The 24506-nt window shown below is 43.9% G+C and overlaps 1 protein-coding gene across 1 annotated transcript in view; it reads right to left on the reverse strand.

Moving 5' to 3' along the window:
* Nudcd3 (NudC domain containing 3) overlaps nucleotides 1-24506 on the reverse strand; it is an 81631-nt gene that overhangs the window by 17362 nt on the left and 39763 nt on the right. Inside the window, exons 3-4 of the mRNA XM_032917104.1 lie at nucleotides 17849-17981; nucleotides 1824-1967 (exon numbers count right to left, since the gene is read on the reverse strand). Coding sequence (XP_032772995.1) covers nucleotides 1824-1967; nucleotides 17849-17981 — 277 coding nt within the window. The remainder of the gene's footprint in view (nucleotides 1-1823; nucleotides 1968-17848; nucleotides 17982-24506) is intronic.

A 24506-nucleotide genomic window follows, 5' to 3' on the forward strand; every position in this document is an offset into this window, starting at 1 on the left:
TTCATAGTCAAGGGTGAGGGAAAACGGACTAAGCTGCCAAATTTAAGAAGGCTACATTAGGGCTGTCCAAAGAAACTGAGCAAGAAGGAACATACATACATACATACACACACACACACACACACATGTGTATACATATATGTATGTATGTATATATGTATACATGTATACATATATATATTACAGGCAAGGATATATAATACATATTAAATTGGCTCACATGACCACAAAGGTCATCTTCAAGGAACAAAGCTAGGGAAGTCAGACATTCAGAACGAGAGCGATCTATGGTGTAAAGCATCAGTTAGATATCGAAGGTACAAAGGCCTTCATAAAAACCATAGCATTGAAAGGATAAAGAACCTGGAGTCTGATATGCAAGGCAAAGGCATGCTTGCTTGGGAGGGGAGAGACAGAAACAGGCAAAATGTCTCTCTTCCTCCACACCCTGTTCAATCTGGGCCCAGCCTACTGAATGGTTCTGTGCTACCCACACTTAGGGTAGGTCTTACCCATTCAGATCACTGGCACACATGCAATTCTTCTCGGAAACATCCTTGCAGACACAGCCATGATTTGCCAGTTCATTCCATCCAATCATATTGACACCCAAAGCCCACCTTCAGAGGCAAGAGGCACGCCTTAGGCAGAAAAGTGCTTCTCGTTTCTCTGGCTGGGAAATGCTGCTCTGCCAAGGGTGAGCAAGCGAACGATCGGACACGGACAGCCTGGGGGAGTCCTGGGCCCCGTCCCTGTGGACACCATCGGTGCTGGGTGTTGGGAGACTCAGAACACAGGACAGACCAGATCCAGCCCCACCTCTGAAAACTCCACATGGGCCTTAGGAGACCATAGGAGAAATTGTGGCAGGGCGGGGACCTGGCAACATTTAGGCACATGCCTACATAGGGGGGACATTTCCACATAAGCAAGTTATGGTCTGCTTTTGGGTCTGATAGCAAGATGAGGCAGAAGATGCTCCCACTTCTCACAAGCACTGAGTTCAGTTCACTCAGTCCCTAGCCTATGCCTCCCTCTGAAACACCAGTGTAGCCAGGACAGAGCCACTGTGGGCTAGAGAGCTTTCTTTATCTGCCAGTTCCAACTAGGGTATCCCAGAGAAGCCGGCCACCACTGAGCACCTGTTGTAGAATCTAACAAATGCTTTCTTTATTTGATGCGTTACATATATGAAGAATGCCTGAAGGATTTTTTCATCCAAAGACTTACTGGTTTTCTTTTCATCTTTATCTCTCTTACCTAACTTGTTCCCTCTGTAGATAAAAAGAGGAAACAAGTTAGTCCAGATATGGTGTACTGCGATTCTCCTCTCGGGTGCCAGCATGCAGTCCGCTCTCACTACAGGGGTCAGAGCTGTCACACAGCCCAACTGTGGAGGGGCTGTGGACTGCTATTCATTTGATTTTATTCATCTGGAGTCACAACTTACTGGCATAGTCATGAATTTTATTTAACCCTTGTCTTGCCAGGTGCTCAATGAGATCTACTTGGTGAACTTAAACTCAGACTAGCACCTAAGAAAATTCCGCATTTTCATTTTATTTACTTGGTGTTGCCTTTATACATAGAAAAGTAGGCTCTTGGCAATGATGGGAACACTGAGGGGTAGAGAATACAAAGGGAAAAGCTCATGAAGATAGAGTCCAAGCAGGGGTGGGTGCTAAATACTCAAGGGATTAATTAAGTCTGCTCCAATTACTGTAATTAAAGACCTCTCTGCTTATTGGAAAGACCTGGACAAAGTGTCATCACAGCAGGCTCGAAACCCAGACGGAGCTCTGCACACAAGTAACCACACTTACCAAAACACACTTGCCCGGCTCAAGGCTCCAGAGGGAACTCTCGGTGTTGATCTTGTGAGTGAGCTTCCCTTCCATGAGGACCCGCTCTCCATTTTCTTCCAACATGGCCACGCGGATGGAGCCACTGCTAAGGGCCACAGAGACCTGAGAACACACCAGGAGAAAGTCATCTTGCAGCTCTATGAAGGTAGCTGCTACTGCCTTCCAGCTGTGCACACTTGGGCTCCCCAAGCAGCTCTGTGAAGGAAGCCATTCCAACCCAGCCCACAGTCCAAGCACTTCCAGCACAGCTGACTTTCTACCCACCCTTGTCCGTCTGCAGTGAGACTGGTTCTCACACTGGGCGGCAAGCAGAAGATACGGGGCTGGTTGGGTGCTTCCTTCCATCTCCCCCATGACTACCTAGACTGCCTCAGCTCAAGGTTCTGGAGGGAATCCTCAATGTCGCTCTTATGGTGAGCTTCCTCTCCAGGAGGATCTCCTCTTCATTCTCCTCTTGAACGGCCACACAGACAAGAGCCCTCTCTCTGACCTCTTAAGGCCCTGGACCACTGTGCCTAGAATAACTGAGCTGTTCACCCAAAACTTTCTGGCAAAAGACAAATGTGGCTGGCCTCTTATTTTCCTGAGCTGCTACAAAGGGTGTGACCATAGCTTGGTCTTTGTCCAGGACAGTAAAACCAATTCCTTCAGTTTTGTTTTTTCTGTCTGCCTGTCTGTCTGTCTGACCATGTAGCTCTAACTGGTCTGGAACTCACTACAGGGATTAGGCTTGTCTTGAACTCACTGAGATCCTCCTGGCTCTCCCCTGAGTGGCATGTGCCACTGTGCTTGGCCTTTTACTCGATTCTTCATAAAACCGAGCCTCAGCCACCTTTTTCTCTCAGGGCCTGCTCTGGTAGGGCCTGTCTATGTGTCCACGTTGCTATCATGGGTACGCCTGCCCTGAATGCATGGGTCCACAGTGCACTGGGAAGTGTCTATGTGTCCACGTTGCTATCATGGGTACGCCTGCCCTGAATGCATGGGTCCACAATGCACTGGGAAGTGCTAGAAAAAGGCGAACTCTAACAACCCTAACGTTAACCGTAAGCTCAATAATTAGAAAAAATATAGTTTGTATTTGTTTCACTTTTCTTATTTTAAAGACTTATTATTAGGAAGCAGTGTCGCATGCCTTTAATCCCAGCACTTGGGAGGCAGAGGCAGGTGGATCTCTGAGTTTGAGGCCAGCCTGGTATACAGCTAAGACTACACAGAGAAACTCTGTCTCAAAATCAACTCCCACAAAAAAAAAAAAAAAAAAAAAAAAGGAAGGAAGGAAGGAAGGAAGGAAGGAAGAAAAAAAAGGACTTATTAGTTTATGTGTATGGGTGCGTGCATGTGTACTGTATGCACACAGGTGCCTGTATGCCAGAAGGCACTGGAGCTCCTACAAGTGGTATCACAGTGGCTGTGAGCCACCTGATGTGGATGCAGAGAAATGAACCCAGGTGCTCTACACGTGTAGTAAGCATTCCTAAACACCAAGTGACCTGTCTAGCCCTGCATTCATTCTTTCCTAGAGTATCTGCCCAGAGGACACATGGCCTCATTAGACCAGCTCTTACACGGTACTTGCCACAGCCACATTGTCAGGTTCAAGAACAGACTTGGGAGGCATCCTCTCGTGGGACTTCAGGCGGACCTGCACTGTCACTCCTCTCCATACTCACTGCTAAAGCCTTCACCTGGATGGTGCTGCTGATAATCTAGGCTCACCGTGTACCTAAGCAAATGTGGCATGACTCAGCTCATTCCTGATAACCATGACAAACGTTGGCCAAATTAATCTAACCATGAATTTCTACTTGCAAACAAGACCTAATACAGGTCTTGGTACTTCCCAGGTACGAACTCACCTTAACAAACTCCCAGTAGTTTTATACAACATGTTCATTTCCAAATCTGGGCATGATTCTAACAGGAATTCACCAGTGTAATGAAATAAATCCCCAAAGGAGGAACCAGGACAGAAAGAGACAGTGAAGAAAAGAATGGATGGCCATGTTCTAGGTAAAATACTAATTCCTCAAACACAGAAACCACCAAGGCTCCATACCTGTCAGTTCACTCAGTCAGTTGACAGACCTTTGAAATGCAACAGAGAAAACCATCCATAAAGCACCACACTCTGTTGTTGTTTAAAAAAAAAAAAAAAAAAACTGGGCTGCCAAAAGTTAGGATGTGTTTCTGGCAAGATATCTAGCAGATATCTTGGGGCACTGTGGTGCCAGATCTAGAGGGAGTAAAAGACAGTCTTTTTATAATTTTACAAAACAACATTCAAGACAATGTGGGAAGATACTAAATATCAACAAGAAAAATAAATCGTGTAGGGAATTGAGAGTTCTATCTTATGAAAACTGCAACATGAAGGAAAAATGCTAAAAAGCAAAACCAAAGATGGCAGACTTAATCAGGAAAAAATGTATTTAAATAGTTCCATTTTATAACTTTGCAGAGATCTAAGCAGATATAAAAAAATTATAGGACCAAGAAAATTTAAAAAGAATTAAAAATATAATTGCAAAAAACAAACAAAAAAAAAGTCAATAGAAAGGTTAGAAGACAAAGAGATCAATTTGGTAAAAAGATGAGTAGTTCAGAGATTCTAATAATCTAATTCTCTAGAAATGTAAGAAACTATTCCTTTATGTTGAAAAGAATCCCTGAGAGCTGAGCAGAATGAACACAGGATGACAGACTCGTGTATTTGAGAACGTTGAGTGGTTTTTCGGAAGGTCCTATTAGTCCTACCAGAGACGTGGTAAGTTTACTCACTTGGGTGCTCAGCTGGTAATGGATCTGCTGCTGAGTCTGAGGATGTGAGTTCTATCACAGAGGCCCACAAGGTGAGAAGAGAGAACCAATTCCTGCTAGCTGTCCTCTGACTTCCACACACCATGGCATACAGAGGATACAGACAATATAATTTAAAATTTAAAATGGCTTTGGCACTCATTCAAACTGTGAAATACGTAAAGGTTAAAAATAAATACATTTTAAGACATGCAAGCTCTCTCACACACATATCATGTCAGGGGGTAAAACCTAACTGAGAAAACTAGAAGAAGTACTATATTCAACTAGGATGCAAACACAGTAATGTGTTCATTGCAGAGTGCAAGGCACAACTGGAAACAATCATTCATACTGTAGTCACTAGTGAGAAAGTCAAGAAGGAAGTTATCTCTGGACAACACAGAATATGACCGAATCTCAGTAACTTGAAGGTCACAAGGAAAGTATGTTGTTTTTGACAATATAAAAAAGAAAAGCAGTAAGAAATCCTTAAAAACAAAATTATATGAAATTTCTAACTCAAAAGTATGTCAATAGAAATGGTGAAGGGTTCCATATGTGCTCCAAAAGCATGACACGATCTGTCAGCATTCCACTATGAGCTTTGGAACCTAACAGGGAAAGCTGTAGAAGAGACCCAGAAAGCTAGGTGACCTCCTTCTTTGCCCTGAGCAGAACCAATCCCACTGTACTAGTCACCATCACAAGAAACAAGACAGAGAACTCTCAAAGCTCCATTTTAAAGCACTACCGTATTCTAACCTATCAAAGAGTGCTTAGAAGACCCTACCAAGGAAAAGGCTGTATGCCGGGGGCGGGAAGAGTACACGTACACCTGGGTATACGGCTGTTTCAAAACGTCTCTTCCCAGGGAAGTCTGTTAAAAATAGTTATAGGCAACTATTTTAACTCTGAGGCAATGAATAACAACTGAGAAAACTAAAGAAAAGGCTAGGGAATAACGTGGTCAAAGGGCTTTACAAGGCTCTGGTATCTCCATAGGATCCTGACCTTATAAATGCAGAGGGAAGCTCAGGAAGACTTAGTAGCTCCAGGTATTTAAGGAAATCTTTGGCAAATCACTCGCTGACCACTAAGTTCACCATGTAGAGAGTTCTACATGACAAAGAATTCAAAACTTGATAGAATTATTTAAGGAAGTCATGAAACAACTACACCAACAGTACAGAAAACACTAACAGAAACCACAGAGGAGGAGGAACCTGATCTCCAACATGGCCATATTGCTAACTTTCACTACACACCTTTCTCTTTCTTGTTCTTTTTATTGGGGGAGGGGGCGCTTCCCCTGGCTAACCTGGAATTCGTGGGAGACCCAAGCTGGCCTTGAACTTACAGAGATTCACCTGCCTCTGCCTCCTGAGTACTGGAAGTAAAGACATTTGTCACTACTGCCTGGCCAATACTGACTACCTTTCAATACTAAGATTACAAAATTTATTCTTTTAATTTTTAAAATATTTATTTTATGTACATGAGTGTTTTGTTTGCAGGAATATCTGTATCTTGAGCATTCCAGAACTGGAGTTATGGATAGTTGTGAACCACCACGTGATGCCAGGAATCCAACCCAAGAACAGATATGTGACCATTGAACCGACGTTCCAGTTCCCACAAAATGCATGAAAAAAACAAAGCAAAACCAAACCAAACCAGGAAGTGTGACCTATACATGGGTGAAAGAAAGCAATGAACAAAATCTATCCTTATGTAAATACAGACAAGAACTTAAAAAAAATAAGACAACAAATCAATTATTTTAAAATTCACTCAAAAACTAAAGAAAACCAAAGCACTAGCGGAAAGTATGAGGACAAAGTCTCCAAAGTGGAATATCAATAACGACATGGACATTAGAATCTGTAAGCCAAATATGAATGATGGAGTTTAAAGTACCTGGAGAAGGGAGTGAGTGGTGTACTGTTCTTCCAGGACTGGAGTTCAGTTGCTGGTACCCAGACAGGGTGGCTCCCAACTGCCTATAACTAGCTGCAGACCTGACGGCTCTGGAGATGTACACTAGAGTACAGTGGCCTCCTCAGCTGCTGACACTTAAGTGCACATACCCACATGCAAACACACCAATTACAAGTGATGAATTCAGAGGAGATTTTCAAAAGCAGATCTCAGCATTTAGAAACAGAATCAGGAAAACTTAAAGTTAGGTTTAGTCTGAGGAACAGAAGGAAAATGAACAGGACCTCAGAGCCCAAGAGACACCAACATTTTCAAAATAGGACTCACAGACAGATTTAGGAGAGAGATGCCAGAAGCTACTTGAAGCAGTAACGGCTGAAACTTTCCAACTCTGACAGATGAATCTGAACATCGTAGAGGCTCAGTGGATTCCAAGTAGAAATCTAAGAGAGCCATACCTAGACCCAAGAGAATCATTCCTGACAGACTGTCTTACCTGCCAAGTCCTAAAACCAAAACTAAAGAGAGTCCTGGCTGAAACCAAAGGACACAGGTAGGTGGTAGATTAATTCACACACAGAAAAAGAGAAGCTCAACAGGGAAACAGAAGGCAATGTGTATCCATGCACTGTCTTTTGAACAGAATATGAGAGAAAAAGAGTCACAACTGCATGAAGTGTAAGTGACAGCTCAAAGTAGCAGAGGAAGGACATATGAATGTACACTATTAAAGTTAAGGAAGGTGACATTAACCTAAAGAGATGGCTATAAAGCCCAATGTAATTATACTCTTGGGGCAGTCCTAAGAAATTAAACAAGCACACACAGCTACAATACAGTAAGACAGTATTCTGAAGAAATGGCAGGTGACCTTGCTCAGCCCTCTCCATCAGCACAAGAAAGGAATCCCACCGGGTCAGCCTGTCACCCTTTGTAAAACAACTACAATCCCCAAGGCCCTACAGTCCTCCCCTCCAAAGGCTGACAGCTTCTTCACCTGGCAGATCCCTGATTTCCTGAGGGGGAGGGGCTGCCCCTTGCTGTGTGACCTCTGTCTGTCTTCGGTCTCTTTTCACTGCCTTACTACTCTAGAAACTGCTCATTTAACACAAAGGAAAGTGATAATGAAGGAACAGTAGGAGAAAAAGAAAACAATAAACATTTCAAAACCTACTACAAAGCCAAGGTAATCAAAACGGTGTGGTACTAACACAAGCCAGACAAAGCTAAGGGCAGTAGCTGCTCTTTCAGAGGAAGAGTTCAGATCCCAGCACCCTGCGTCAGGAGATACTATTTGACAGCTCCCCACATTCTAGTCACAAAAAGATGCCATTCTTGGACTCTGCCCACTACTCAGCCATGGCAACTACAGCAGAACAATCCAGTGACAGCTGGGTATAAGGTAAAGAGACGCTCCCTAGGAGTAATTCTAGCAATTACTCCCTCCCCCAGCTCCAACTGACCTCAGAAAATGTTAGACTATTAGAAGGATTTCAGGTGGCAGCTTCCATGAGGTTTCCATCCATGATGAGATGGGACTTTACTATGATACAGCTGACTAAGGGTCACCCATGGTCCAGTAAGGAACCTCTATCCTATGCTTTGTAAGAAAGCTCAACAAATTCCTTGGTCTCACTAAGCTGGGCTTTGGTAAATCGTACTTAGTTCTGAAAATCCATCTCCAGGGAATCCAACAAGGCCACCCATACACATATGCACATATATGCACACAAACATGCACAGCAAATAACAAATATATTTAAAATGCTTAAATCATGTATCTGTGTGTGTGCACTCATGCTAATGGAAGCCAGAGATTCCAGACGTCCTGGAACTACAGGTGGTTGTGAGCCCCTCATCGGGGTACTAAGAACTGAACTAGGATTCTCTGGAACAGCAATATGTGTTCATTACTAATGAGCCATCTCTCCAGCCCCAAATAATAAATCTTTTCAAAAACTCAACTCAGTGTATCAAAAAAGACTATAAGAAAACTGTAACTGGCAAACCAGCAATAATACAAAAATGCAATCTATGGTCTAAGCGCAGCACACACATTTATTCTCAGTACTCAGGGGATAGAGGCAGGTGGATCTCTGTGTGTTCATTGCCAGCAGGGCCTCAAACAAACAGTTCTTAATACTACATGACAAGGTTGCAAAGATAGATTATTAGCCATAAAATTTTAAAGAAAACTAAATAAATGTCAATTTTAAAAATATATTTGTTACTTAATTTTAATACTAATTTTGATTGATTTTTTTTCCCCTCTTGGTTTCTCAAGACAGGTTTCTCTATGTAGCCCTGGCTGTCCTGGAATTTACTCTGTAGACCAGGCTGGCCTTGAACTCACAGAGATCCTCCTTTCTCTGCCTCCCAGAGTGCTGGGATTAGAGGTCTGTGCCATGGCAGCCAGCCAAATTTTTTTTTTTGTTTTTTAATTACAATATAACTATATAATTTCCCTTTTCTTTCAACCCCGCCCACATATCTGTGTACACACACACAAGTCTGTTTAGTGTTATTTGTATGGACAACTGGATGCTTCAACCAATAAAAAGCAATGGTCACAGTATGCGATGTGTGTGATAAGTGTTTGGTTAATATTGAAAAGGCCTAATTAAATGTGTTGGTGTTATGAATAATAGCACTGTGTTACACTAGAAAACACTGAAACTATATAGATCTCATCAGGAAACCACGTAAAAAGAGGGAAAAATACATAGATTCAGGAATGGTTAGACAGAAAACTATAACAATTACGGGGAAACCTCATCTGCCAAGGAAGCTGCTGCCACACTTCCAACAAAGTCAAAGAGACTGGTTAGGTCTAAACCGCACTGAACCTGGGCAAGAAGAAGACGCCCAAAGAGCCTCACTCACCAACAGGGCATCGACGGGCAGATTTGCCTGGGTACTGTGTGGTAAATCTGAGGTCACACAATAAAGTCAGGCACAGAGTACAGAAAGGAAACTGTATGGGATCTTAAAAACAAATAACAACAACAAAAAACCAGAACACTGGCAGATAATCAGGCGACCTAATCAGAAAGTGGGCGATAGCCATATTGTTCAGTAGAATGTTTTTACTAGTGTTTCATCCCAGGCGTGGAGAAAAATCCTTGTAAAAAGAAAAGTTTGAATTTAAAGTCCCATTAATGATAGACAAATCCATCTGGTCATTCTACCTGCCCTGAACATGTTAGTATAGAGGCTACATGTTTGCTCCAAACACAACCTTAACATATCAGCCCCTTGAGAAGGGCGTTATTTCATTTGTCAAGGCCTCAGACATACCGTGGCACTTTAATCTCACCACACAGACACTGTAGGTGATTACAGTATATCAGGATAGTTTAAGAGATCATAGTCATACTATTGCAGTGTACTTGTTAAATGCTCATATCTTATTACTATATACTGTTAATCTCTAATTTACCTACTTTATACATTAAACTATCATATGAATGGTACATAAAGAAAATGTAAGATATATAGAGTTTGGTGTCATCTCTGCTTTGAAACATTCCTTAAGGGGTACATCCTGACATACAGAAAGACACAGAGACACAGAGAGACACACAGAGACACACCACACCACAAAGATCCTCTCTCTCCATAGGGAACTCCTAAAAAAGAACAACTTAGAAAATGGGGAAGCTGAGAGAGAACAAACTCATAGAAATGTAATTTCACACTGAATCTAAACATTACTTTTTAAATGTTGTTGCTTGAAACAGTCTTCCTAGATAGTCCAGCTGTCTGCGTCCAGAGTGTTGGTTTTACAAGCATGCACTTTTCACACCCACTAGATACTATGATGGTATTTTTCATCTAACCTTCACAAGGCCCAGCAGGCTGAGGAAGAGCACTGTCAACAAGTTCGTTAAGAAGAAGCTCTTGGGCATCCTAACAGGCACTGGCATCTAGGGTTAGTACAGTACTACAAAGGTAGTTTTGTGGTAATCACAAACATGCCTTCATCTTACAACTAATGCACTTTATGAAATTTATTCAAATGGAAATGCACAGACGCAAAACAAAATGTTATGGAACATAGCTTTACTACAGGAGCCACAATGACTTCAGTACACTTTAATCATCAGCCTGCTGCTCGAAGGGGGCAAAAGCTGAGGATGAGAACTCTTGGTGCCAGGGGTAGCCACCTGAGCCAGAAGACTAAGGACAGTGAAGTGAAGTGCACCATGAAGGGGCCCTTGAGGACACAGAGATAAACAAGTGACCAGAGCTGCCCTGATGGTGCCAGATGAAAAACAGGTAGAAGTAGTAGGGGCATCAAGCAGAACTTATCATCTGTGCTAAAGTTGGGAATGCAGAATTACACACACACACACACACACACACACACACACACACACACACACACACACACACACACACACACACGCACGCATTTGCACGCACGCAATAATGATTATACATGCCTCTGCTAAAGTAGACACCAAAGCAGTTATAAGATCTCACAGCACAAGAAGCACAAAGCCAGGTCAGGGACTTTCCAATGGTTACATTACACTGTGACTATTTAAGTATGCTGTACATTCAAAAATTAGGTAAATTTAAATGCAGCCCAACAGCTTTTCTATTATGAAAATTTCTTACAATAAAGTCTTTCTACTTTTTATTTTTGTTTTTTTGTTAATTTTGAGACAGGGTTTCTCTATTTAGCCCTACTGTCCTCAAATTCACAGACATCAACCTGCCTCTGCCCCTCAAGGGCTGGGAGCCATCGTGCCCCACTATCCTCCTACTTTTTCTACAGAGCAATTGCAATAAGGGACGCTGGGTAAAGCTTTCCGCAGGTTTCGGCACCTGCATCAACCTCGGGAGAACACAACCACAAGTCAAAGCCCAGGAGGGCAAGCGCCATACAATCATGTCTGGGACCAAACAGCTATTCCAAGAGCCTCTTGGTGTGAGGTCAGAGCCAACTCAGGATGCAACCGGACCTAAACACCCACGGCCTCTGAGTGAAAACAAAGTCAGGAGACAGGTTCACTGGTTACTCAGCAATATTCAATAATGACTTCGTGATAAAATGCTAGCATTTTCCATTCAACAGAAGTCAAAACAAGGTGACCGTGAGCCTGGTTTCTGGTCCCCACTCCAGTGCCATCTCAGCAGAGTTTTCTCATGTGAAAAACAAAACCCTGCACCTCTAAGTCTTCAGGGTACTGCAGTCTATGGTGCCATAAAATGTGAGCAACCGTGGAGTTGCCACTCCTCACCTCTGAGGTTTGCACAGGAAAGGAAGACAGTGTGCTGCTCTTCTGTGCAGCAGAGAACAGGTGAGCAAAGACTCTGGCGAAGAAAAGCCTACTGAGGCAGACGAGAAGCTTCACACAAGGAATCTCTCAGATTAGCCAGAAGAAGCGGTTTAAAATCTTGTACGCAAAATAAGAAACTTCCCACTTTACCCTGAAGAACATAATGCACTTGGTACACACTCCATTCATTCTCCACCACCCTTGAAAGGCCAGTATGCTGTCCTCACACTCATCTGCACAGGACGGAGATGAGTGAAAACAGCCTAGGAGGCAACTCAAAAGGGGAACCAGGCCTAGGCTCTGCTGCAAGGCTCCCTTCTTTAGCCCTGTCTCACACCCACAGAGCACCAAACAAACAGCTGCCAACCCAGGGCCTCTTCATCCCCAACCAGAACCAACCCTGGCTCAATCTATCAGAGCTGCTGCAGTCATGGCCACCATGATTATATCTGATGGGTGCCAGAGACAAACCAAAAATAAAATACTGCTGACAGGCAACTGTGACAGGTACATTTAGGGAAACAGTCAAGAAGAAGTGCAACTCTGAGGAAAAGCCCTTAGGCCAGTGGAACCCAAGAGACACCAAAGAAACTTATTTCACAGTTTTAAGAGAGACTCGCCAAAAACTTACAAATCCTAAGAAACTACCAGAGCAGGACATTTTAAAGTCTTAAGTAAACATACTGCAGTTAGGCACACGCTGTTCCTGTATGTCCCATCCTCCCTCCCATGAGTCTATGTTCTAACAGCATCACTTTCAGCATCATGTCACGTGTGTGTGACTTTATGTATGTACATAAAATATAAGAGTACAAAGAAAAAACATGTATCCGCCTCCCCAAGACTGCCTTAACTTTCTTGTTCTGATACGTTCCCGACAAGCACACAACTGTACTTTATGGCTGTAAGATTTTCCTTGTGGTTTTCTTTCTCCACTTTCTCTGCTTCTGTGCCTCCTCCTTAGTTATGTGACAGTGCTGCCCAAGCCCTGCTGCATGCACGGTTATCTGCGGATACAGGGCCTTCAGGTGAGCGCAGGAGTGCTCCAGGTGAGTCACAGGCAAGACTTACTTCTCAGGTCTGTCTGGTATGTTTTGCTGCTGCTGTTGTTGTTGTTTTTATTTTGAGAACCCTCCATCCTGACTTCACAGGGTTTAGACGAGCTGGGACTCCCACCAGCAGTGTGTAAGAGCTCCCTTTCACTCAATGTGCTCACCAGCATTCGTTACTCTCTTAATAACTGTCCTTCTCGCTGTAATGAAATAGAATCTCAATGGCTTGCTCTTGGCTTTCTTCAGACAAGCTCTCACTATGAAGCTATGGCTATCTCGGAGTTCACAGATGCATCCACCTCTGCCTCTGCAATACTGGGATTAAAGGTGTGGCCGACACCCTGGCTCAATGCAGTTTCGATCTGCATTTGTATGAAGGCTGGTGGAGAACATTTTTTTAAACATTTGTTTATTTTTATTTATATGAATACACTGTAGCTGTCTTCAGACACACTAGAAGAGCGCATCAGATCCCATTACAAATGGTTGTGAGCCACCATGTGGTTGCTGGGATTTGAACTCAGGACCTCTGGAAGAGCAGTCAGTGCTCCTAACCGCTGAGCCATCTCTCCAGCCCTGGAGAACGTTTTTTATGATTATTAGCAATCCATGTTTAGTGCTAGTCTCAGTGACTGTCAGTGACTCAGCCTGTTTCATTAGTCCATCTACTGAGAGAACTGTTTAACTTCTTATTGTTTTAGGTTTTTTTTTTAATTCTTTGTATATTCCAGATATTAGTCTTCTGTCCGTAGCATGGCTGGCAATTGCCTCCCATTCTGTAGGCTGTCTCTTCACCAAATTAGCGGCTTCCTTTGTTGTGTAGAAAGCTATACATGAGACCCTGCTTGCTAATGTTGGTCTTATTACTTCCAAGTGAAGGGAGCTCCACTCAGAAAGTTCTTGCCTGTGCCTATTTCTTGAAGTATTTTTCCTACTTTTTCCTCTAACAGTTTCATAGCTTCATACCAGGGATTTGTAAAACAAGTTTGTGATATTGTTAAGCATAGCATGGAGAAATAGTATTAAGGAAAAAAAGAAAATTTCTTACCGTGTATGAGATAAGAATAGTCACAGGTAAAGCAATATCAGTAGGTGTCTCAAAATGCCAACATTAAGACTGGCAGCAGATCTGGAAAGCTCCTCGCCCCACCACAGTGCTCTAAAGAAACAAGCTAAGTCGACTTTGGGTGGGGACAGCTTTGACTCTTAGCGGGCTCCTGTGAGTGTACAGTGGTTTCTGCATGGTGGGCTAAAAAGCTAAGCCACTGAGATGGGCACTCACTCCATCTGTGCTGGACACACACAAACCACCACTTTGCTAACCATTACTGTCTATGCAATAAAAGGGACAAATGTTCGATGCTAGCAGTCTAACTTGGTGACACCACTTGGGCCATGTGCTATGACAATGTCCACAGAAGAATGAACCAGATCCAGGGTTGGTTAGTAAAAGCAGGTCTGCACCACCATTGAGATCAGAGCAAATACACAAGACATGAGTCTAAACTACACGGTGTGGCAGCCCCAAACCAGGTGCCCAGGGTGCAGGGCACGCCTCCCACTCCCAAGAGTGAACCAGCACAGTGTTCTGAGCACAGGAGAGGGGAAAAACAAGTCATTTTAAACTGGGCCTGCTATGAAGCCTTTCAGAGAAACCTTAAGAGATGAGGTTCTTCCCTTGAGCATTTAAGTTCAATTCCCAGCATCCATGTTAGGTAACTTACAACTACCTTAAACTCCAGCTCCAAGGGATACAATCCCTGATACAATGCCTTCCTTCTGGCCTCTGTAAGCATCTACTCTCCCACCTGTGGGAGGGGCGCCATAGGGAAGGGCGCTGTTAGGAGGTGTGGCCTTGCTGGAGTGGGTGGTCTTGTAGAGAAAGTGTGTCACTGTGGGGGAGGGCTTAGAGATCTCTTACGCTCAAACTATGCTCAGTGTGACTCACAGTCACTTCTCCTGGCTACGGATCCAGATGTACAGCTCTCGGCTCCTTCTCCAGCACCACGTCTGCCTGCCTGCTGCCATGCTTAGTGCCATGGTGATAGTGGACTGAGCCTCTGAACCTGTAAGCCAGCCCCAACTAAATGTTGTCTTTGTAAGACTTGCCTTGGTCGGGCTGGAGAGATGGCTCAGAGGTTAAGAGCACTGGCTACTCTTCCAGAGGTCCTGAGTTCAAATCCCAGCAACCACATGGTGGCTCACAACCATCTGCAATGGGATCTGATGCCCTCTTCTGGTGTGTCTGGTGTGTGTAATAAATAAATAAATCTTTAAAAAAAAAAAGACTTGCCTTGGTCATGATGTCTCTTCACAGCAACTAAGCCTTAACTAAGACAACACACAAACATAAACACAAAGATAATATATAATTTGAAATAAAATTTTAAAATTTAAATAGTTTATCAAATTTATTTTGTATCACAAGATATATATTCATGTATATGCATGTGAGTGACTCTGTGTGTGTGTGTGTGTGTGTGTGTGTGTGTGTGTGTGTGTGTGTGTGTGTGTGTGTGTGTGCGCGCGCGCACGTGTGTGTGTTTTCCAGAGACTGATGCTGGGTATCTTCCTCTATCTTGCTCACTTGTTTTGTGACATGGCCTCTTATTGAAGCTGGAGCGTTGATACAACTATGCTGGCTAACTGGTAAATCCTCAGGATCCTTCTGGTTCTGCCACCCTAGCTCTGGAACTACAAGCAAACAATCTGGCTTAAGTCTTTGTATGTATGTACTGGGGATCTGAACTCAGGTCCTCATGCTGAGGGAGCAAACACTTTATCAACTGAGAGATCTCCGCCAGCCCTTAAATTTGTTTATAATTTATTGGTGCTCTTACCACAAAATGAGTTGGAAGACAAAACCTGACCCACTAGCACCGAGGAAGATGCTAAGCAGGCAACTTGGGAAAGGCGATCAGCACCTGCCCCAACCACCAAATCAGACAAAGGTGAACCGAGCTTTGTAGACGGTCGCTATGTGGGTGGAGGGAGACAGCTAATTTGTCTCGATGTCAGAGCAAACTGTCCCCTAAAAAACAAGTATAACTCAACTTCCATGTTACACGTTCCACACAACCCCGCCTTCCATTAAATCAGGAATTTAAAGAGGTCTAAGCCTAGATACATCTAAACCAAAGCACGGCTTTGCCCTTTTAGTTATCCAGCACTCTTCTATTCAATAGGTAGCTAAGTATTTGCTCCTGCATTTTATGTATGGGTACTTTGCCTGCATGTACATCTGCCCACCAGAAGACAGCATTAGACATGGTGAGTGCCACGTGAGTGTTGGGAATTGAACTCAGGACCATTGGAAAGCAGTGAGTACTTTTAATCACTGAACCATCTCTCCAGCGCCCTCACTAGGTATCTAAAAACCCTGTTTGGGTCTAATAGGGGAGTCAACTCTGGGTAATTTAGTCATTTCTGTCAGCCTTAATTTCTCATCTATGAAACACAGGATTGTTTTGTATATTTAAGGTTCTCTTGAAATTTAAAATAAGGAAGGATTCTGACACGTCAAACTTCATTATAATGTGGATTCAACTTCCATTATATCCTATTTGAATCTGTTCCTTGAGATTATGTTAAGCGAATCCTGCTTATTTACAACAATCTATGATGTTATTTCTACCAAAGTTTCCTAAGTAAACCTCTGTATCCCTACAAAAAATTAGGTCCTAAATAGAAGTTTCAGAAATCAGCCCAAGTTGGTAATGTCACATAGCTGACACGGCTCCTGCCCTGTGGAGGAGCCACAGAACACAAGGCAAGACAGTACCTTGGTCACTGTAGCCTAGATTTATATGTGTGTGGTAATGGCCATCCATGTGCATGGAGGTTAGGAAAAGGCCCCGTGTCCCACTGTATCACTCTTCGCCTTATTCCTTAGGAGCAGGACCTCTCACTAATCTCATACCTGATACAGCTTGGGAGGCTGGGGGCAGGTGATTATAGGGAGTATTTATATCTGAGGAAGAGAATAAGCTCTGTTGTGTCAACAGGTGGAGAAAATGTATACATCATAGAATTTGTGCCTAAGAAAGTGAACTATCCTTCCATGAGCACGCTGAAGTGTCAAGTCTGGCCAATGAGTCTGAGCACTGAGAGGTAGGTACATTAGGAAATGCCAAATCTGGACCTCACAGAAATGGGATGCTCTCTGGTGACCTCTAGGCAACAGCAGCAACAAGGCCTGTGGACAGGAAAGCCTGCTTAACACATATCTGTGTGAGCCCAGCAACCACACAGACTTGAACAGTAAGGAATGCCTGTCCTGCTTTCCTGTGTTGTCATCTCACTGTCTTTGGAAAGTTTCTGTGTCTAAGAACACTCATACAAATCCACACTGTTCTTCTCTATCCCCTGACCCAAGATTAAACTTCAGTATTCATTTACCTCCAAAGTCCACAAAAGGGCTCTGCTGCCCCATTCCGTACTGAGCACTGGGCCTCCTACCAGTCAACAGACATGACAGTCATCATGCAAGGCACCTTAGCCCTCACTGTGAGGTCAGCTAACTGGAGCTTTCTTAGGGATGCTGAGGTAGACTCTGCTAAGATCGTGCCTGGATCTGCTCTTGAAAACCAAGAGACTAGCTGACTACCATAAGGCCAAAGGAATGCCTGAGCCCTAACTATGAGGCTGGGACATCAAACGTGAGCTTTCCTCCAGATTATGGCTGCGCAGACTAAGACTAGGACTCACTGTCCCCAGGGACACTTGAAGACCAGGTGAAAAGGCTCACAGGCAGAAGCAAAGGCCAAGCACAGCAAAGGCAATCACCCGCTGGGGACAAGATCCAGAAAGCCAATCCTAACTCTCTTGTAAGGAGTCTACCAGCTCTGCCTGGAGAGAGACTGGCAAAATGGCTGCAGCAAGGCCCCTGCCCACAAGCTGTTACCTGCTTCCCCTTCACCACATGCTTGGGCACTGGCACCCTGACCTCCAGGTCAGTGTAGTCTTGCGACCAGGTGTAGTTCTCACGAATGGCACCATTGTAACTGTCAGGATTTTTCTGGAACTGCTCCTGGATCCTGAGAAAGAACAAGAAAATTGAGATGCACCAGACAACTCCCGGAGCAGCTTTACACGTGTTAGTCCTATGTACTGAGCAAATTGCACATGTGTGTGTCCACCATGCATGCATGTACACACACACACACACACACACACACTTGCTTTCTACATCTATTAAAGTCTCTTTTGGGGCAATTTTCTTTGTGACACTCATGTGGTCTCCCAGGAAATCACAGTTCTGCTTGTCAGTTCAGAACCAGTCCTGTTAAGCAGACAAACACCTTGGTTAAGAAAATGCCTGGCTCATGAGCACTGGGTGAACCTGATGAACTGCTAAGAGGAACTTATCCTTTCAAAATAGGCAAAACACCCTATCCTGCAGCTGTTTGACTTCACTCCTAACCCAACACTAAGCCTCTCTTTCCTACTAGTAAGTAAATCAAAGCCACAAGGACTGCGTTAAAACTGCACATCATTAGTAAGAGGTAAGCAATTCATCTAATGAGATGGCCTTAAAGGAAAAACAGAACCTAGTGAACCAAATCCTATTACATACCTCCATTACACATCTAGCACAGGTACAAAAAGACCTAGCCAGAAAGCAGATGTTGAAGATAAGATATAAAGCCTGTCACAAAATTTATCATATAAATGCCTCATAAAGATGAGTCCAAACTTACAAGTCCACTAAGTAAATTGAGGATCTAATTCACAGATAAAAACTTCTGTCTAGAGGAACAAGCAGAATATTCTCAAGAAGGGGTGGCTCGGCAGTCCTCTTCAGAGTCTGCTCCAAGCAGCAGACTACCTGAGGAAGGCAGGGAGCTCCACACACTGGAAGGTGTGCCTGTGCGTCTGCTCATTCCAGAAAGCACAAAGTTGCAAGTGACTACATTTGTCTTGACACAGAAACAAGACCGGAATTGGAGAAAGAGTGACTAAAGAGGACATGGTTTTCTCACTTAAGTTTGAAGAATATCTTGGAGCTGGAGAGATGGCTCAGTGGTTAAAGGGCAATGGCTACTCTCCCAGAGGACCTGGGTGCAATTCCCAGCACCAACATGGCAGCTCACAACTGCCTATAACAACAGTTCCAGGGGATTTAACAGCCTCACACAGATATATATGCAGGAAAACACCAATGCACATAGAATAAAAATAAAGAAATCATTAAAAAAATACTTTTACCCATGGTATGCATACTTTTGTGTCTGTGTATATATAAGAGACGGGGTTTCCAAAACAGTTTGAAATCTCAGGGCTGGATAAGAGAATGCTGCTGAGGGTAACTTGTGTCCTACCCAATGATATCCTTGAGTCTTAACTCCTGAAGTCTAAAAAGTGATTCAGTTATAATCAGATCAATTAAGGTGGGCCCTCACCCACGATGACCATTGTTCTTCAAGTGGAGAGTTTAGACACAGACAAGAAACGATGTAAAGGCAGCCATGAGGAACAGGCAGAGACTAGAAGGATGAAACAAGAACTGTGGGCTTTTGTCCAAGGTTGGAAGGGGCTGGAGGATCCTTCTGCCCTACAGCTTCAGGAGTGAGAACCAGCCCACACATGATCTCAGACCTCCCTTGTTTAGCTTTGATGTGGCTGCACAGGCAAGGTGCTAAGGAAATTTGCTTCTGTCAGAGGTGACTTTAAACTTCAGCACTCAGGCTGGAGAGATGGCTCAGCGGTTAAGAGCACTGACTGCTCTTCCAGAGGTCCTGAGTTCAAATCCCAGCAACCACATGGTGGCTCACAACCATCTGTATGGGATCTGATGCCCCCTTCTGGTGTGTGAGGACAACTACAATGTACTTAAATACATGAAATAAATAAATCTCTAAAAAAAAAAAACCAAACAAACAACTTCAGCACTCAATATTGTGAAGATCAGGTACTGACCAATGAGCATGGACACAAACTCGAGACTGAGGAGAGGCACTGCGCAGCACAGGAAACAGACAGGAACTGAGAGCCACAGAGGACACCTGGCTTGATGACTTGACAAAACAGAGCAAGATGGAGGCACCAAAACAAGGAAAACATAGAACACATCTAACATTTCATTTAGACTATGGTATGGGAAAGCCTTTCAACACAACAACCAAATGGAAGGGGTTAAAAAACACACAACTTCTATGTATGGTATTGCCTCTGCTTTTAGGAAGAGATATGAGCATACATGCATAAGCAGGTTTGATTTTCGTGATGGGGGGGAGGGTCTTTGCTCTTTGCTTCCTTAGGTAATATCCAAATTCCCTACAATATGCAAACATTTTAGCCAAGAGAATAGCAACTACTTATACAAGCACAGGCAGGAGCAACGACGTACCTGTGCCCCCTGGGTCCAGTGCAGTAGCCTCAGCCCAGCCCCTAAAGTCCTCTGGAATGGAGTACAAGGAAACAAGCACAGCAAACAGTGCTGGCCAGCCAGTCACCAAGCTTCCACCAGGTCCTCCCACATGAACCCCATTGATAGTGCTAGGCTCACACGTGACATGGGCATACATGAATATGGAGTGGTATCTATGAAAATTAAAACAGCATAACAGTGGCTACCTTTACAGCTGGGAAGTAGGGAGAAAGAGATCCCTCTCCACTGACAGCCCTACCAATATTACCAGGTTAAACAAAACTATGAAAACATGGGCTAGAGAGGGATGGGTCAGTGGTTAAGAGGACTTCTCGCTCTTGCAGAAGAACTGGTGCCACATGGTGGTTCATAACCATCTATGACCCCAGTTCTATGGAATCCAACTTGCTCTTCTGATTTCTGCAAATACGTGGTGCATTTACATACACAAAGGCAAAATACTAATACACATAAAATATTTTTAAAACAATATGAAAATATAAATAAATTTACCTTTCCCCATGAAATTAAAACCAAGGACTAGAGAGAAGGCTCAGTGGTTAAAGCACTGGCTGTTCTTCCAGAGGTCCTGAGTTCAAATCCCAGCAACCACATGGTGGCTCACAACCATCTGTAATAGGAGCCCATGACCTCTTCTGGTGTGTCTGAAGACAACTATAGTGTATTTATATATAATAAATAAATAAATAAATAAATAAATAAATAAATAAATAAATCTATCTTAAAAACGAGAGAGAGAGAGAGAGAGAAATTAAAACCAAAATGGCCCTAGCACTTGACGGAGATCAGCGACTAGTACAAGGAAGAGAAGCCTGGACCCGGGAGAAGGCCTTGGACAGCTACTCTAGCACACATATTAGTCCTCACGCAAACATTGGCATGGCTTATGAACTCAACTGTTCGGGGAGAAGGCTGCCAGTCTCTGCCTGACCCCCTATCAGGTCCCCAAGCCCTGCATGCCCATTAGGGGCTCTCTATTTGTTGCCTGGGACCTGCTGGTCTATCCTCCTACCATGTCCTTCCAGCACAGACCCCAGGTCCCCTAGCATGGGCCTCAGAGCAGGCAGGAAAATTGCTCCTAAAACAGCCCTAGCAGGTTGCTGGTTGCTTTTTATAGCACTCTGAATCCACATTCTCTTTAAATAAAGTTGATTATTTCTAGCCAACAGTATGTAAAAATGTGTCCTGTCAAGTGCAGGTGGCTCCGAGCCCCACCCAGCAAATCCAAGGCCACCCCTGCAGCTGTGGGCCTGCAGCAGGAGGCGGGGGAGGAGGGCTGAGCAGCAGAGCTTCAGCAGCAGGGTAGGAGTGAGACGTGAGTCAGCAACCAAGTCTCACTGCAGCTCCCACTCTGTTCCTGAGGAGCACGGGACAAGAAGACTCTTGACAAAGTAAAAGGGAACACAATTCCACATCCTGCTGGGCACTTCAGGCCACAAGCTCTAAGTCTCCTTGAAGACACAACAGTTTTGACTGCTAAACAATTCCCAGCAGGCCTAGGCACTACAAAGTGGGACAAGCCAGGAAACCAGAATCAATAAGTAAATGTGGCTGGTGTTGTCACGAGGAACCATCCCTGCCTCAGGGAACAGGAACAAGACTCATGCCTGGGCAGGAGCCCAATCTACTTTGTCACTCAAACCAAAAGGACATCTCTCCGTTTGCTGTTTGTCAATGATAGGGGCTGAACCCTCACTGAACTAACTTCAAGTTTGTTTCTAAAAAACCAAAGGTTCAGAGACAATTTGGGGTTTAGAATAGTAGAACATATGATAAAAGGTAAGGAAGCTAAATCCTTAACCTAAAGGATTTGTACAAGACAGAATTCCAAACTCAACGAGTTATACCCACTGCCCTCATTTCTTTCCCAAGAAAGGATGAATGCGGTAGGCATTTGCTACATGCTGGGAGGGAGCTGGTGGACACACCAGAGCGTAGGTGGAGCTCAGAGATGCTAGGACTCCCTCTCCTTAAGTGAGCAGAGCCATTCCTTTGCTCCTCTTGAAATCAATACTGTCCACCCTACAAACATTTACCATGCTCTTGCGTAATGTGAGGAAGGGTCATTGACACTACACTTGGGTGGCAATGCCCACCATCCTTGCCAACCCCAGTCAACCCAGACACCAGTGAATTGTACCTCTGTGTACCCATTTAGTCGTGAGAAGAGGGACCATATGTACCATATGTATGTGTTATGGTCTGAAAACCTATGTCCTTCCAAAATTCATGTGTCCAGTCGCCATGACAGCTTCAGAAAGTGGGGCTTAGAAAAGCTGGTGAAAGGAATGCAGCCCCATGAATGCGATAATTAATGTCCTTATTAAAAGGCCCTTAAAGAGACCCCTTGTTCCTTCACCATGTGAAGACATAGAAAACATTGAATGTGAGGAGCATGCACACCAAACACTGAACCTGCCAATGACTGGATAGTAAACTTCCAGCATGTGAAACTCAGAAAGACTCTTGCTGTTATAAGGCACCCAGTCTATGGCAGCCCAAATAGGCTGAGACAAGCGGATGTGCACACCCACGCACAGTGCCGATGTGGTATGTGTATATGGCATATGTGGGGCACATCTGCGGATGGACATGCCACATGTATGAGGCAGTAAGCAGAAGGTAGTCTGTCTGTCTGTCTGTCTGTCTCTCCCTCCCTCCTCCCCCCATCCCCTACCCCGCCCCCACCGCCCCATCAAGCCAGTGTGACCATGTGGACCTCAACAACTTTCTGGGCTATGACTTAGCAAGGTATTCAAGATATTCAGTTTGTCATCAAATCCTCATAGCCTATTCTCCTCCTATAAAGGATTCTTCCTTCTCTTGTCAACTCCTCCCTGGCAGTGCTCACTTTCAACCTAGGATTTGCCTAAGTCCTTTCCAACTGGTGGAGATCCAGTAACTTTCCTTCTGGGTTCTTTATTGCTGACACTTTATAAAACAGACACAGTTAGGAAAATGGCTCACTGTCCTGCTCCAGAGCCCTGACACTCTCGACCTGCCAGGCTCTAATCCTGTGTGAAAGCCCTTCCCTTCTAGAGGATCTGTGTTCAATTCCCGACACCCACAAATTGTCTATAACTCTGGTTCCAGGGAATCTGATAACCCCCTCTAGACTCCACAGGCATCAGGCATACAGGTATCGCACAGACATATGTGGTAAAACCCCATGCATGTAAAATAGAAACAGGTTTTAAAAAAGAAGAAAAGAGCATGCTGGACTCCTTTTCAGATGTTTCAGAAAAATGGACTATTCTGAGCAATCCAGAAGATGATCTACAATAGGAATAGTTTGGGTTTCGAATAAGTGAGTTTATTAAATTTATAGCAACTCAAAGTAAAGGGAAAAATAAAAGAAATAGATGGACAGATAGATAGACAAACAGAAAAACAGCATCAAATCAGACCCTCAAACACCCAGCAGAAATTAACTGGGAACTCCTATTAAAGGTAGCTACCTGGAGCTCCCAATAGAGACTTGGGCAAAGCAGAATGAGGCTTCCAAATAAAAGACCAAATAATAACAGGAAAATACTGTCATCAAGTCAGAGGCTTGCAAACATCCAGCAGACAGTCACCGAGGAAGCCCATCAAAGCAGCCTGATAGAGCTCCCCATCAGGAAGAGCGTGCAGAGCAGAGTGTCCTGTTGGGTGAGGTTTCCAAGTAAAAGAACAGACATCGAGGCTGGGCTCACACAACACTGATAGAAACTGACTGAGGAAGCTGAGGCAGTCAGATGGAGTTCCTAACTGACTTTTCTCTCACAGCTGACTGTCCAGTTTCTCCCTTCCACAGGAGGCACTTTTGTGTCATGGAATAAAGAACAGAAACATTTGTCAGCAACACTTCACCTTCTATATATTCATGAGATGGCAATGTTTCTACTCCTGGGCTGTTCTACTAATTTTTCTCCCTCTGTCTCAAAGTTAGGGGAGCCAGCCAGTAAGACTCTTCTTGGAGGATACCATACATAAAAATATTGGGTCTGAATCAGAGGGTAGCAACACCATTTCTAAAACCAGTTTCATGGGTGCTCAAACAACACATGACAATTTCCAATATAATGTAGGTTAGATTTGCTGAAAGCCACTAGTAATCTTAATGACAGAATATAACTCATTCTAAAATCCACTAACAAATGTTCTGTAGGAACTGTAATTAATAAAGTCT

This window comes from Rattus rattus, chromosome 11 (genome assembly GCF_011064425.1).
Source record: "Rattus rattus isolate New Zealand chromosome 11, Rrattus_CSIRO_v1, whole genome shotgun sequence".
NCBI classification, from domain to species: Eukaryota; Metazoa; Chordata; class Mammalia; order Rodentia; family Muridae; genus Rattus; species Rattus rattus.